Raw genomic sequence first — 15883 nt, forward strand, 5'->3', positions numbered from 1 at the left:
TATACATTTCTTTAATTTCGTCCTGTCAGACTATTTAATCCTTCTCATTAGTAGTGAAATTAATAAAAGAATTTAAGTAGCATAATGAAATAAAATCAAATGACAATATGATTAAATTTTAAAAATAAGGGCTGTAACTAGTGTATTTGAGTAGAAGTTCACCTCAATTCTTTTATTTTGTAATAATAATTGCTTGTTATATATAATTCTATGCGAAAGCCTGAACACAAAATGGACATTCTGTTAATTTCAAAAAAAAAAAAAAAAAGGACATTCTGTTTAAAAGAGTGAAACGGAATTGAACATAAACTTTTGAAATTGCTAATTTAGCTATGCAGATGTAGTCTTAGAAATTAACTATATAGAGGGGAAAAAAATGCACTTAGAAAAAAAAGTATTTTTAGTCATTGTGATCACATCTTTTGGAGAAATGCTCCAACAAACATAACCCAATAAGAAATGCTAAAGGTCCTACCTACTATCTAAACTATCAGGCAAGAATATTAGAATGTTCTGTTGATAAATGTAAAAATGTTGCAACAACAATTCAAATACAATTAGTTTCTTTCAGTTGTCTTGTCAGCTTCCATTTCTAAAGTACACCTGCATTAGAATTGCAAGTTTTATAAGCAGGAAATTAGAATAATAACTTTTCCCCTCAGAGAAGAAGGAATATATATACACACACAAATGCCAAATTTTATAAAAGCCTGCGTTGCTCGATCTGTTATTTTTGTATAAATTGAGATTTGTCCACAAAATGAGAAGTGGTAATCAAATATGTCATTTAAATATCAAGTTTGAACTCATTTCGAGCCTAATCAATCAAGGAAAAAAAATTGAGAAATTTATATGCCAAAAAAAAAATTTTTTGTACCTTGTACATCCTCTTCAATAGAGACAGAGACATTGATATCAGGAGATGGCCTTTGATTAGATGTGGGCTCTTCTGATACTTTCCAACTTCCGTTGTAAGAATTTGTAGTATTTGTTATTTGTTGGTCATTTGCATTATTGTTAACTGTTCCTCTATGGTTCTGTTCTGTTAACTGATTATTATCAGGTTTTGGCTGTGAGATTGGTCTTGCCTCGGTTGCTACATCTGGAGCACTTGAAATTACAGAACTCATTATTGTATGTTCGCGATGATGCTTTTTCTTGTGTGCCTTGTAACCATTAGGCATGAAGCTGCCTACAACAATCTTACCAAATAAGGAGAAACCAAATATTAGAAACTAATATCAAGCTGTTTTCAGGATTGTTAAATTGCAAGTCTGAAAGTAGGGGTACAAATGACCCAACTCAGTGAGCTGTTCGAGCTCGCTCGAAAAAATTCAGTTCCATAAATCTCGAGTCTAATGATGTTCAGCTCAACAACTCATTGAGTCTATATATAGTAAATTCTGAAGTCGAACTCGAGTTTAAAATTTATCAGGTCGAGCCACAAGGTGAGCAAAATCTTATTCTTGAACACCAGCCTTAAGTCAAAGCTCGAGCCGAGCTCAAGCCTAGAGAATTTTTAAGCTCATCGAGTTTCGAGCCTAATAGATTCGAGCTCAACTCAACATGTTTACAACCCTATCTCAAAGCATCTATTAACCAAATATATGTATTAAAAATATAGAAACTTTAACGGCAATAAAGGTTGAAATGCATGAGAGAAATTAAGGGTTTACTTGGATAGGACTAGCTGCCAGTAAGAGTCCTGCAATGCCACCGCCTATAACACGACCATCGGGGCTAGCCAAGGAAACACTAAGTCCTCCAGTCCTACTTCTTACGCCACCATTTTCACTCACTGTGAATGACCCCGATAATGAAAGGATCTCAAATCGACCCTGCAATTCATATTTGCATATATAAATAGAATTAAGGTTTTGGTTGGTAAAAGATCAATTCTTGCAAGTTAAAAGAGTTGAACTGTGTAGTACTATTTTTTTAATTGTGAAGTATATAAAAGCTTAGTAGTAACTCATTTTAATTAGTAAAAATGTTTAAGAAAATTTTTGTTTGATAAAGATTTCAAGTTAAAATTATAAATCTCAAAGCAGTTGGCCTTACCTATATGAAATTATCTGAATAAAATCAAGGACAGTGAAATTCCTCACAAGAATTAGCAATTGTAACACACACAGGTTCACAAGTTTTATATAACACTAAAGGTGCATGCAAATTGGAGTGCAAACTGAAAAAAATGAAACATCTAATGGTAAACATAATGTAATGATTTAATAATAGATTTCAGTCATAAAAAATAAAAAAAATAAAAAAAAGAAGGAACAAACAGTCCAAGAATTTTGTATACCTCATATGTCAAAATACCACCAGAAGAACCTGGTTGTCGAATAGTAACATTAGAAACAGCTCCATTGGCAGAAAGAATACAAATTCCTCTAGGACCTTTTTGAGCTAATGACACAATTTTCCCTGCAACATCCTGCAAACAATAATGGTACATAATATATTACAGTCCATTTTTTATAAAAGGAATATATATTTTTAAATAATAATAACTAAATTTAGAAAATATTATAACTTGGACAATTAATATTGGTAAAGTAAAATAATTACCTCTCCAGTTTGCACGGTTACCACGTGAGGAGTGAAGTCACCTCCTGCTGTATTTGCAAATAGCTCCCCTTCAAGGATTAAGGACTAGTGTGAGATAAATCTAATTTTTCAATTTCCTAGTTTATTACATACTATTTTATTGCGTTTTATTTCATGAAATAATTCCCAATCCCAACCCTAAAATTTTGTTTTCTCCAAAAATAAACCTGTCAAACACCAAAATTAATTTTTATATAACCTCCCTTTCTTCTTCCTTCAAGGTCATAATTGGATGATTGTGAACTGGTTGGTGAGAAAATCATGGGGAATTTTTTTTAACAAAAAAAATTAAAAATAAAGTAAAAAGTTGGCAAGTTTGAATCCTTTGCCTTTTGTTTCAAATAAAAGGAAAATTGTAATAAATAAAAAACATCATACTTAATTAACCTTTTTCTCCTTTCTTTTTCTACATTTTCTCAGCAACCAATCACCAGTTACAAAACCAGAAAAAAAAAAAAAAAAAAAAAAAGCAAGTCCAAAGCTTTCTTCTTTTCTTTATCCTTTCAATTTCTGGATTTCTTTAAACTCACCTAAAGAAGCCAGAAGCTGCCAGTTACCGGAGCCAGCAGGCCTACCCCGACCTCTTTTAGAACCACCAGAAGACGGCTGCGCTGGTGAACAGGGAGAGAAAGAAAAACCATGTGGTGATGCTAATGGTTGATGAAATGGCTGCGGTCTAAGGTTTCCTTCTGAATCGTATTTTCGTGGCCTTCCTCTCTTCTTTTTCCCTGAAAAATCCGCACTACTTCCACTAACTGCGCTGCTGGATCCTCCAAAGCCGCTTGGTGGGGTTGTTCCTGAACTAGTTATGGTTCTTTCCATGTTTATGTTCTCTGCAGCCATGTTCATGTTTATATTCATTGCCTGTGGCATTATAACGCTGCTTACTGGAGGCGGCGAGTCAGTATCCGAGTCAGCTTGTGACCCTGAAACTGTACTTTCTTTTTCTTCCATACTGGGTACGGGTGGGTTGATGTTTCAGCCAAGGGAGAAAAGAGAGTTTTGTTGTTTTGAAAGAGAGAAATAAGCAAAATGGAGTGAAGTTTGAAAGAAGGAGACAGCAAATGGCGCCAGAAATAGAAAGTGTGAAAGTGATGTGAGGTGAAAAAAAGAAAAGAAAAGAAAAGAAAAGAAAAGAAAGGAGAAGAAATAAAGATTGGATTAGAGAAAGAGAAAGAGGTTTTATAAACTTAAGAGCTGCATTAATGGAGGAAGAAATAGGTGTATGTGAAAACAGGTCATTTTCTTGTCTGGACTCTACAGTCTCATGAAACGCGGTTACCGTGTAATTATTAATAATACCAATACTTTCAACTACCCATATTACCCTTCTACCCATTTCGTTGTTTTTGTATTTATTTTCTCCATACAACAATTTTAATGGCAGCAAAGCCTTTTTCTAAAAAAAAATAAATGAATTTCAAGCCCTTTTTCTAAAAAAAAATAATAATAAGTTCAAACGCTTTTTTTAAAACAAATAAATTAAGTTATGCCTTTTTATTAATTTTTTTAAAAAAGTTTCTTCTAAAAATTATTTCATAAATATTTTAAATTCTAAATTTTCAAAAAAAAAAATGTTCTCTATTTTTTATTTTATAATTATACGATTCGTCAGAAAATCAATCGGGAAACTAGCCGGAAAAATCGATTTTAGACCGTTAAAAAACTGAAATTGAAACCATAACCGTTTGATTCCAAACCATAACTCAGATCTATAAATAAATCTGAGTACAAAATCTCAATATATGAACAACAATAAATTCCAATATATGGGTGATAATAATTTAAATCTATAAACAAATCTGAGGATTATTAGTAAAAAAATCAAATAAAAAAAGGAAAGGAGTGACCACCGGTGAAAACTCACCGGTGGTCGCCCATAAAAGAAGGGAAAGAGATTCTAGGTTTTGAGAGAAAGAGGGAGAGAGAGAGAGGAGGCAGCAGGTTATAGGATTATCATCACTTTGAGAAGATTAACAAATATTTTTTCTTTCAAATTTACCTTGGCTCTAGCAAACAAAATAAATTATTATATATAATTTTCTAAAATCTCTCTTATCTGCTTCTTATTTATCTCTCTTAATTTTAGTGGTAAATTGATGGAGAAACTTTTTGAGATTAGAGCAATAATTAGATGAGGTCAAGTGTCCTTTAATCAAATTAAGAACTATTTTCTTTTCTATAAATATAAATTTATTTCTATAATTTTATAAAGCTATCTTTAGTTAAATTACAATGGTATCAAATAAAAGATAATTAAATTAAATTAATAAATATTTTTTTGTTAATCATTTAGGAAAATTAATTGATTTTTTAATTGCCACCTAAAAACCCTTAAATGACTTATATTTATAAACCAAGTATTTTGTTACAACTACCATTGCGTTAATTTTGTTATATTCTTAGACCGAGTATTTTGATTTGTCATAAAAAAAAAGATTTAACACCTTAATTATAAAAAAAATAATGGCAATTGACTAAATCACCTTTTGATTAATTTTTTGTAATTAAAAGAGATAAAGTTTGATAGAAATATCTAAATAAGAGTAAAATTAGAATAAACTAATTGATATTACCTTTATCTAAAAGTGTCATAAAAACTAGAACAAAATAAAAGTCAAAAGAATATATCTTTCGTGAATATCAATTCCAAATGGAAAAATATAATATTATATTTTTTTTAATTTTAATTTATTATTTAAAAGAATATAAATTTTTTAACTTTATTAAAAGATCAGCGAACTTTATCAATTATTAATAGTAAAGTCTTATGGCCGGTCTATATGATTATTTGTAATTTTTGATATTATTATTAATGAATTAGATTTTCAAAATAAAATAAAATAATTCAAAATTATGAAGTTGAAGTATTGTAATTTAAATAATTTATAATTGTTTGTTACTCATCATAAAAAAATTAAAATTACAAATAAAAGTAAATGGAGAAAGTAATATCAATCTAACAATTCAAATTCAACGAATATAACCGTAATTTTAGTTATGTGCAAAATTGTAGGCCAAAGGAAAAGTAAAAGAATTCATTTTTTTTTTATTATTATTTTGAAGAAATCCTGCAACATTTGACTTCGAGAATGGAAATTTATATAAGTCGTAGTTCGGATTTAATGAAATAATGATTTCAATTTTTGAAAATTAAAAATTAGAACTGAAATTAGTTAGAGATGTATTAGTTCAGTTTCAGCATTGGTTCACCTAATAATTTGAATTTTGTTTTGGATATAGTTATAGTATTGGTTCTGGCAAGACCCAATTTCGACTATTTTTTAAAAAAAATTGCTAAAATTACTTTGAATTTTTAAAATTGTTACGGTAATATATATGGAATGAAACGAAGGGCAGTTAAGTAAAATTGGAAACAACTCCTTTCTATTTGTTTTTGGATATAAAAATCCATGGCAACTAAAAAACAAACGAAGATGAGCCGATGGTCGTTTGGATTAAAAAAAAAAAAAAAAAGAAAAAGAAAAAAATCCAGTCAAACAAGAGCTTTGCTGTTAAAGCTAAAAACCCGCCATAAAAAAATGCTTTATTTTTATTTTAGAAGCCAAAAAGTTCAAATCCCTAAATTACGTTTCATATTATTATAATTGAAATCCTAATTTACCCTTTTTTTTTTCTCCCTCATTTTCTACTCCCAAAAAGCTTTCTGATTTGGGCAATCCACAAAAATGAAAAGGCGTTTATGTCCCTAAAAGTTTCACAAAGCATTGGTTTTTTTTTTTTTTTTTTTTCTTTTTTAACCAATGAACGAGACTCTAAATGACCCAACATAAGTTGAACTTTAATGAATTCAACTTCGGATCCTTTAAAAATAGTTAAATTCGATTTTGGCTCAATAACCATGAACGAGCAAAGTTCGAATTCAAATATGGTTCAATTACCATAAATGTATTCAATGCAAACTTCAGTTAGAAATTTATCAAATTAAAATAATATTGTTTTAATGCGAGTTAATTAATTGGTTTATTGAATTACTCATGAGCTTGACTCAATTTAATAAAGCTAGTTCATGAATTGACTCGTGATCTTAGCTTGATAATATTTTCTCACGAATCAAATAAGTTGAGCTCAAGCTTGACTTAATAAGTTTATTGAATGAATTCTAGCAAATTTTTGTCAAACCGAACTTCAAATAGTTAAAAAGTGATTTGGCTCATTTACTGACTTAGCTCATTTTTAAATACTTATCTCATTTGAGAAAATACTAAACTCACAAATATTTGTTACATTTGTGGATTTCATAAATAATAAATTATTTTTTTCATTTTTATCCTTTATGACCAATAGTGATTGCTTTAGTTCTTCAATAATTTATTCTAATTTAGACAAATTAAATGCAGTATAGTCAATTCACTCAATAATTTATTATAACTTAAATAAATTAATGATTTTCTTAAATTATGTAAATATATTTGAATTTAAGTATTTAACAGAAAATTTATTTGAATTATTAATTATTGACAATTAAGAGTTTAAGTAGGCTTAGCTATTGAAGGGAGGAATAAATGTTGATAATTTAAAATTTGAACTTAATTTTAAAATATTAAAGTTTCCCCTTAAGGATATTACCTCCCTACACCTATGTATGAGCTAATTTATAGACAAGCTAATTCATAAACAAGCCAATCTGATAATTGTAAATTATGGTAATTTGTATTTTTTTTTTTTTATTTTTTTCATAGAAAGATGACATGCTGATTTATCCAATATATCTACGTAAGTATTTCTCGTTTTTCAAATATTTATGTTCGACGAAAATTTCAAATACAAATTCTAACTATTTATTCAAAATGAATATAAATTACAAAATCCCATCGAAACACATCGGTACAATTTTAAACACCAATAATAGAATTGAAAGTATCTTCTCTAAATAGAAAAAAAAAATTTTAATAAATGCTCATAGTTTTTTTCTCTCCTACTTTACCTACTCCACTTTTATGTGCTGATTGCTGAAGGTTAATAAAACCGACGGTTTTATATCTATAAAAAATATATATATATGTATATATGGAGTGCCCATATCAATTTGCTAGAACCTAAAACCAACAAATTACAAAAATAAAAAAAGAAAAAGTTAAAAAGAGGAGACGAAAAGAAAGAAAGAAAGAAAGAAAAAAAAAAAAAAAAACAAATTCTAGCTCTGCAAAAAGCAAAACTTAACAGTAAGATAAAAGCTGTCGGTAAGACCGTTGACGGCCCGGACCAAACACGCAATTCCCCACTTATTATTACTACAGCTACCAAAAAAAAAAAAAAAAAAAAGAAAAATAATTTTTTTTTTATACAAAAAAAAAATAAATTCTTTGAAAAATAACCAAAAAAAAAAAAAAAGAACGTGCTGTGATTCCCTGCACTCGATCCTTTAAATTCAATGGGTGATCCCACTTTAATCTTCAACCGGATTCGAACTTATCATCTTGGCCCATGGAAACCGTCCCTAGTTTTGCTGCTTTTTAAATCAAAAATAAATAAAGGGCGGCCTTATAGTCAGAGCAATATTTGTTAAGATCATAGCAACGAGCTTACTAAAATTATAAATTGACTATTTTACCCTTTAATTCCAACGCCAGTCTCTTGCAATTGCCTCTTTTAAAAATTCAATTTTCTCTCTTCTTAGTAGAGGAGGCCACGGTTCCGGCACCTAACATATCTGGTTCCAAAAAATTTAAAACTGAAATCGAGCTGAAAATTGACAGTTTTGGTTACAGTAGGAACTGAACGATTATGGTTTCAATTTCAGTTCCTTAACGGTTCCAAATCAATGGTTCCAACGGGTTCTTCGGTTGATTTTCAGATATTATAAAATCAAAAGCTAGGGAACATTTTTTTTGTTGAAATTTTAAATTTTAAATATTTATGAAATAATTTTTAGAAAAAACTTAAAGAAAAAATAAAAAAGGCTTAACTTAATTAATTTATTAAGAAAAAGGCTTGAACTTAATTTATTTTTTTAAAATGAAATGGGGTATTTATAGTAAATTCAAAAAATTAAATTTTCACAAATACCCTTAAAACTAGTCGTTATATAGTTGTTAGGAGGGTTAATTTTGAGATTTCACAAAAATATTTGAAAAAATAAAAAAATTATTGAAATTGAGTGGAACCGCCGGTTCGAACCATCAGAATCGTCGGTGCTAACCAAATCGCCTGTTCCAGCCAATTTTGACCGATTCTTGGAACCGCTGGTTCACAGTTCCTCAAAAGTTAGAACCGAAATCGAACCGCATACCCTAGGTTCTGGTTCCTCACGGTTCTAATTCCAGTTCCAAAGGTTTCAAACCGGCAGTTTCGATTCCAAAAATCTAAAAATGGCCACCCCTACTTCTTAGCAACCATCAAACAACTTGCGAGTTTCGTAGCCAAATTTTGCTTGAACAACGACAACCCAATCCAAGACTCCAAAAATCTACATTTTATATAAGGGATAATATTATTTTTGGTGTCTCAACTTTTGATTGTTTTCTATTTTAATGTCTGAACGGAAAATGCTATCAATTTAGTGTCTGGATTTTTAATTTTTTTCAATTTGATGCCTCCTGATAAAGTGGACAGCTGAAAAATACATTAGGATTATGTGGGACCCACTTTTACCTAGCTGGACACTTATTTGGCCTAAAGTTTAATACACATCATCATGCTAACGTGGCAAGTGTTGGAAATTATCATCACGAGTGTTTTCTTAATCAAAAATTTTCTAGATTAATGAGCTATTGATAGGTGTTATTTTTATAGTATTTTTTAATATAGTTTTATTAGGATTTTTTAGTAATTTTATTAATTTAATTAGTTTTTATTTAGTTTTATTTATATTTTTTGTTTAAAGCTTCCTTGAATCATATTTTACGTGATCTTGGGGTTTTGTGCATTTTTATAGAAAATCAACCAAAAGTACAGAAAAGAGTGATGCTAGGTTCAGACTCTAGCACGCCCTGGGTGTGTCATCTTGCACCCCCGTGCTGTGTTAAAGTGAACAGAGACTCAGGAGCTAGCACACCCAAGCCGTGCCAAAGAGCATGCTTATGCTACAAGAGGTTGTTGATCCTTGAGTGTGCTCACTCCAGCACAGCCCCTGCTGCAACTGCCTTGAAGTCTCCAGACCCTGGCACACCCAAGCCGTGCTAGAGAGCATGCCCGTGCTGTAAGTGACTGTTGATCCTTGAGCGTGCTCCTCCAAGCACGGCTTATGCTGCATTCACCTCAGGGACTCAGAGCATAGCATGCCCAGACCGTGCCAGACAGCACGCCCGTGGTGAAGACCAGACTTTACCTTGGGACAAAAATGTTAGTTCTAGCCCGTGCCACCTGTATAGACCTGCATGAGATGCTTTTATGACGTGCCAATCAAGTAAACCCTATTTAGACGCTAAAAGATTCCTAATTGGGGAGAAATACCAAGCCTAAACAGTTTTCTACCTCAAGAAGATTTCTTACTCAATAGGAGATCTACTTTCCTAAAAGGATCAGGAAGATATTTTCAGAAAGTCTGTAAAAAGAGATAGACTAGCTATGATTGGGGGTGATTTTCCATATACCATCTTTTGTTCTATTAATTCCTACATAGTTTTCTCTCTTCAAGACTTCAAGTACTGAAGATTGGTATGAAGATTCAAGGAAGCCGTTCAAGCTTATCGTCGACTAGTTTTTATTCTAAACTCTCTTTTTGTTTTTTAGTCTTATGGGATTATTTACAATTTCAATTGAGTTTTATTTAATTACTATGTCGAACTAAAGTCTCATACTAGGGATTTGATGTAGCTTAATTTTGATTCCAATTTATAATATTAGATTTGCTTTTCTTTGTTCAAGGTATAATTTATTATTGAACTTAATGCCTCCAAGCAAAGTTTTCCCCTGGATTGATTTATTTCATTAATCACTATCGGGAGAAAGGTTTTGATATGAAAAAATGTAATAAATTACATGGGAATAATAACTTGATGTGGAAGCTACATGGTTTGACTCACGAGGGGCTTTCATAAGTTAATGACCTTAGGTTATGAATTCATAAACAAACCATAAAACTTAATGATTTAATTCATGTTTGATTGCACTATTGGAAGATAGGTAATTAGACCAGGTTAAAATAACTAACAATACATCGGGAGAGCTTGTTAGTGATTTTATGGTTGTTTTCCCTGCTTGAGCAATTAAAACTGATTATCAAACTAATAAAATAAATTGGATAGAATTAAGTGAAATCAAAATCCCTAGTAGTTTTTAATCCTTGGTTTCTTTTCATCGAATTGTCTTGCTTGATTTCTTTTATTTCTCTTTTACTTATTTAGATTTTCATTAAAATAATTCTCCTTATTGTCGTCTAAATAATAGTAAGTTAACACAATTTCGGTACTTGGTATACAATCTTCGTGGAACGATAATCTACTTACTCTTTATTACTTGTTTACGATTTCGTACACTTGCGAAAAAGCGTGTCAGCTATCACCAATGGTCATCCCTTTTCCTTTTAATCCAATTTTTCTTAATTTTCTTTTTTTATTTTTTTTAAAATAATTCTTAGATTTTTGTCTTTTGATATAGATTTGGGTTATTATTTTCAATATCTTGGGAGTATTGTTATATATATCTTGAAAGTTTGGTACTTGATCCAGTTGATTTGATAATTTTTGAGTTTGTTTGTCATCATTATGGTGAGTTTATTTATGGTATTTTGTTACTTGAGCAGTTATTCAAAAAGAAGTGCAAATCTCATTTGTGATAAAATGAAGAAATTTGAAGGTGATTAGATCGGTCGTAGAAAGATTATTACACTAGCCGTAAATAGCCACTAAGTGGAGAGAGCGACCGCATTTGACATATGTATTATGTTCTATCAACTTGATCAAATACTTTAAATCAAGATGTTGTCTTTTTATTCTTTATATGAGTGGTTTATTATTAGGTTTTTTATACAAAAGATAGAAAATTATTAATCTATGTTCTTTTTTTTAGAAGAAAATAGAAGCTTTTATTCATCTAAATCAGAAAGCAAATAAGCTTCTATGCAAAGGGTAATGATCTTGCAAATTTGGAAGCTAGCAAAAGAACAAGCTGCTCTAATAAGATGGTGAATAGACATGTTAGCTTGTCTCGTAGTCCAAGCTAGAGAAACATCAGTTAACTGGTTAATAAGCATAAAACACTCAGAATAGTAAGACTAAACTTCGAAAGATCTAAAGCCTAACATTGCATAGCTTGGTAAGAAAATAAAGAATTCATTTTCACAACATTGGAAGAGAAAAGTTGGTCTTTGATACAAGAGAGAGCTTCACGTAATCCAATTGCTTCGGTAATAAGTGGTCTAGAACTCCATTCTTATAACATGAAAAAGATGCAATGGAATCCCCACTGCTATTCCTTTTAATAGTTGCATAACTTGTTATACCCAAATTGAACAATATTACATTTCATACAATCAGGGGCAAGCTTCTACCATGTGATAACTACTTATGCACCACCTGAAAGTCGAATCCTTGCTATCATGTGTGAACCCCTTACCCCGGCTACTAGTCATATAATGAATATGACTAAAGGGCAGAAATGCACGTGAGTGTGTGAGTCGCCACCTTGTTTAATTATTTTAGGGTAAACTAGGAAAAAACCCTATGTGACTCCAATTTTAATTAACCTAGTTGCTAGATTAATTATCCCAATGTTTAAGGCACAATCTACGAACCCGAGGTGGATCCCGAGACCATGTCATGCTGATCAACTAACCAAAAGAATGAATGCTTTGCAAGGTAATTGGACCAATGAAAATGTTCATGTGATTTCGACTTGCCGCTCGGGGTTAAATCCCTAACGTGCCTACGTACTTCCGTTGGAATGGAAGATCAAAGTCAACGTAGTTCGATAGGCCTTCTTTGAAGGGCTTTGAAGGTGTATGCTTAATGCATGAGTGTGTGTATGCTTTGTGCATGTTTGTTTAGGCATTTTGCCAAAGGATCGATTGATTCGATTAGGCGTTCGTCGCCAAAAATGTTGGTTTTAAGGCATTTGTGCCAAAAACGGTTGTCGGGCGATTTGTCGCCAAAATTGATATTTGGGCTTATTATTGCCAAAATTGATGTTCGGGCTTATTATTGCCGAAATGATTGATTTTAAGGCTTTTAGCCAAAATGTGTCGATTTAGGCAATCTGTTTGCCAAAATGATGTGATTGGGCGATTGTCGCCAAAATGATTGATTTTAAGGCTTTTAGCCAAAATGTGTTGATTTAGGCAATCTGTTTGCCAAAAGTGTTGATTGGGCGATTGTCGCCAAAATGATTGATTTTAAGGCCTTTGGCCAAAAAGTGTTGATTTAAGCAATTCGTTTGCTAAAATGTGTAATTTAGGCGATTGTCGCCAAAATAGTTGATTTTAGGGCCTTTGGCCGAAATGTGTCGATTTAGGCAACCTGTTTGCCAAAAGTGTTGATTGGGCGATTGTCGCTAGAATTGATTGATTTTAAGGCCTTTGGCCAAAAGATTGATTAATTTAAGGCATTTTGCCAAAAAGTTCGATTTAAGCGATTTGTCGCTAGACAGTGGTTAATCTAATTTATAGCAATTTGTTTACCAAAATTGATTAAACCGTAGGCAATTTGTTGCCAAAATGTGATTGATTAAACTGTAGGCAATTTGTTGCCAAAACGCGATTGATTAAGGCTTTTAGCCACAATTATTGATTAATTGGACCTTTAGGCGAAGTGTTCGAAATAAAGGCAATTACACCGTAGTTATTGATTAACTAGGCATTTTAGCCAATATTGTCGGATTTAAGCTTTAACGCCACGTTTATTAATTAACCGGACATTTAAGCTTAATCGTGTTTAATTAAGACAATTTATTTGTCTAAATGATGACGTGAATGCATTTATGCAGTTGTAGAATTATTAAGAGTAGAAGAGAAATATGCATGAAGTGCTAAAATTAAATGAGCAGAGTTTCGTTTGTGTACCTGATTTAATCGACGGCCGCTTCTTAGCTCCAGATTAAGCTACTCGTTTAGGAAATATTAATTAATTTTAATTTGTTGAATTTTAGTGGGCAAATATCACAATAAAAATGCAATAAAAATTAAATTAAATGCAAAAAGCGGTAAAGAAATCGCAAGGAGCGTGGGAGGGAGGAAGATCGTCCGTCAACACAGACAGGGGTGTCAAAATTGAAGAGGTAAGTGGCCTTTTATAGGCAAAAAATGGGTCGCCGGCGGCAGGTGCCGCCGGATGTTCGGCGGCAGGTGCCGCCGGCGGTCCGGCGGCAGTTGCCGCAGGTGCTGGTGGCAGGTGCCGCGGTGGCCGGAGCCACCGTGCTCGGCCGCGGTTACTTGGGCTTTTCACTCCAGAGGAGTTTTCGGAAGTTTCGGGTCTCCGAAAAAAATTCCGAGACCTGTTCCGTGGTCGTTGCGACATTCCGGACGTTTTAAGTACCATATTGGCATACTTTCGGTGAACTTCCAAAATGGCCTCCGGTCCGGCCGGACTGTTTGCAGTCTGGGAAAATTTACTCAAATTTACTGTAGCAAAGCCAAACTAATTGGCAAGGCACTGTAGCAGGCCAGACTGTTTACAGTCCGAGAAAACTGGCTTTTGAGCCTCAAAATTTGAGTATTCACATCATGGAGGCTTGTGTCGCCTTCGATTCGAGTAAGTACTTGATTGTAGAGGTAACAATTCCACAAGGAGTCGAATTAATACTTTGCCAAACAAATAGGTTCTGATTATACAAGATATTCCAAGAGATAACAATATATTCTTCCAACCTAGCTTGATCTAAGTTAGAAGAGACTTGACCAAACTCGTCCAAAAAGAAAGTGACAGTAAAAGTTGCAACAGGAAGACCCCTTAGAACCCAGTAATTTGAAGCTTTAGGACAAAACTATAGAGCACACATAGTTATTTCTTCTTGACCATAATTAGGACCATAACTACAGTGGAAGTCCATGATTAAACAAAAAATATCGAGAGGGGAGAATCTCAAAGCAAGCACGCCATAGGAAGTGTCTTACTTTCAATGGAAGCTGCAGACTCCAAATCAGCTTCTAGAGAGGAGAAAGCGAGAAAAGTTCAATATGAATAGGGGCATTTGTTGCTACATGATAGCCTAATTTAACAACATAATCCCTAGATTTAGACTAATGCCATATAATTTTATCCTTTTGAGAGACAAAACTAATGAGCAACTTTAGAATAACATTCACATCCTTAGGTGAAAAAAGACCATTGATTGAAGGCTCATTCTAGTGTCTCAATCCCCACTCCATTAGGTCTATCACTTGCAAATCTACAAAATTAGGACCCATCAAAGGACTAACTGATGCGGACCAACTAGCACTTCAATACCTAGAAGACTTGGATCGCTAAAAACACAAGAAAAAAGGAGCACGACCGTGCCATTTCCAGCACGCTCGTGCTCGCCTCTGACAGTCCAAGATGCGAGACACGCCCAAGCCTAAGAAGTAAAACCATGCTAGTGCCGTTTCCAGTCCACCCGTGCTAGCTCTGGAAGTCCAGAGCACACCCGTGCCAAATCATGCATGCCCGTGCCGACAGTTCCAGTTACGACTTGAGCATAGGCACACCTGTGTCACTCCTAGCACGCCTCGTGCTAGCCTCTGGAAGTCCAAGGCATGACCATACCATTTCCAGCACGCCCGTGCCGCCGACCTTTCTAGTATTTTGTCCATTATGACTTTGTTTATTTTTTAAGGTTTTTATATTTTAGCCTAAACCTATAAATATGTTTTTTTTGTTATTATAAAGGAACATTATTCTTTGATCATCATTCATACTCAATAAACTTCTTTGAGAGTTTAGTTCTATAATTCTTTCATCAGATCAAACGTCATTGATCAAAACTCCTAATAGAGTATTCCCATTTACGTGATTGTTCTGCATTAGTTGGTATCAGAGCCGAAAGGCGAAGTATCTCTATGGCCAAAAATCATAAGACACAACTCATAGCTATAGAGGCGAGGTTCGAAGAGTTAACCAAATAGATTAAACAGTTGACTCTCGCAATCCAATAAGGCAACCCGCAACCTGCAGCTGAAATAGCAGTTCCGAATCCACAGCAACCAGATTATGCCAGACGCCAAAATCGTTATGATGTAGGTCGAGATTATAGGGGGAATGGTGACAATTTTCAAGATGGATACAAAATAAAGGTAGATCTTCAACCTTTCTCAGAATCGTTAAATATAGAAAGCACTTTTGATGGCTAGCGGAGGTGGAACGATTCTTTAAGATTATGAATGTTGAGGAGAAGCGTA

General features: G+C 32.9%; 1 protein-coding gene across 1 annotated transcript; it reads right to left on the minus strand.

Moving 5' to 3' along the window:
- Positions 1–362: 362 nt before the first annotated feature.
- LOC105629090 (AT-hook motif nuclear-localized protein 1) lies at positions 363–3844 on the minus strand. The gene is made up of 6 exons (XM_089717485.1): positions 3141–3844; positions 2572–2639; positions 2306–2437; positions 1677–1838; positions 878–1202; positions 363–603 (listed from the first exon to the last, which is right to left on the minus strand). Exons 1-6 carry the CDS (start codon positions 3562–3564, stop codon positions 593–595), a joined length of 1122 nt encoding a protein of 373 aa, XP_089573611.1. The 5' UTR covers positions 3565–3844; the 3' UTR covers positions 363–592.
- Positions 3845–15883: the final 12039 nt, after the last annotated feature.

Source organism: Jatropha curcas, chromosome 2, assembly GCF_041381405.1.
Source record: "Jatropha curcas cultivar XTBG-Jc1 chromosome 2, XTBG_Jcur_1.0, whole genome shotgun sequence".
NCBI lineage: Eukaryota > Viridiplantae > Streptophyta > Magnoliopsida > Malpighiales > Euphorbiaceae > Jatropha > Jatropha curcas.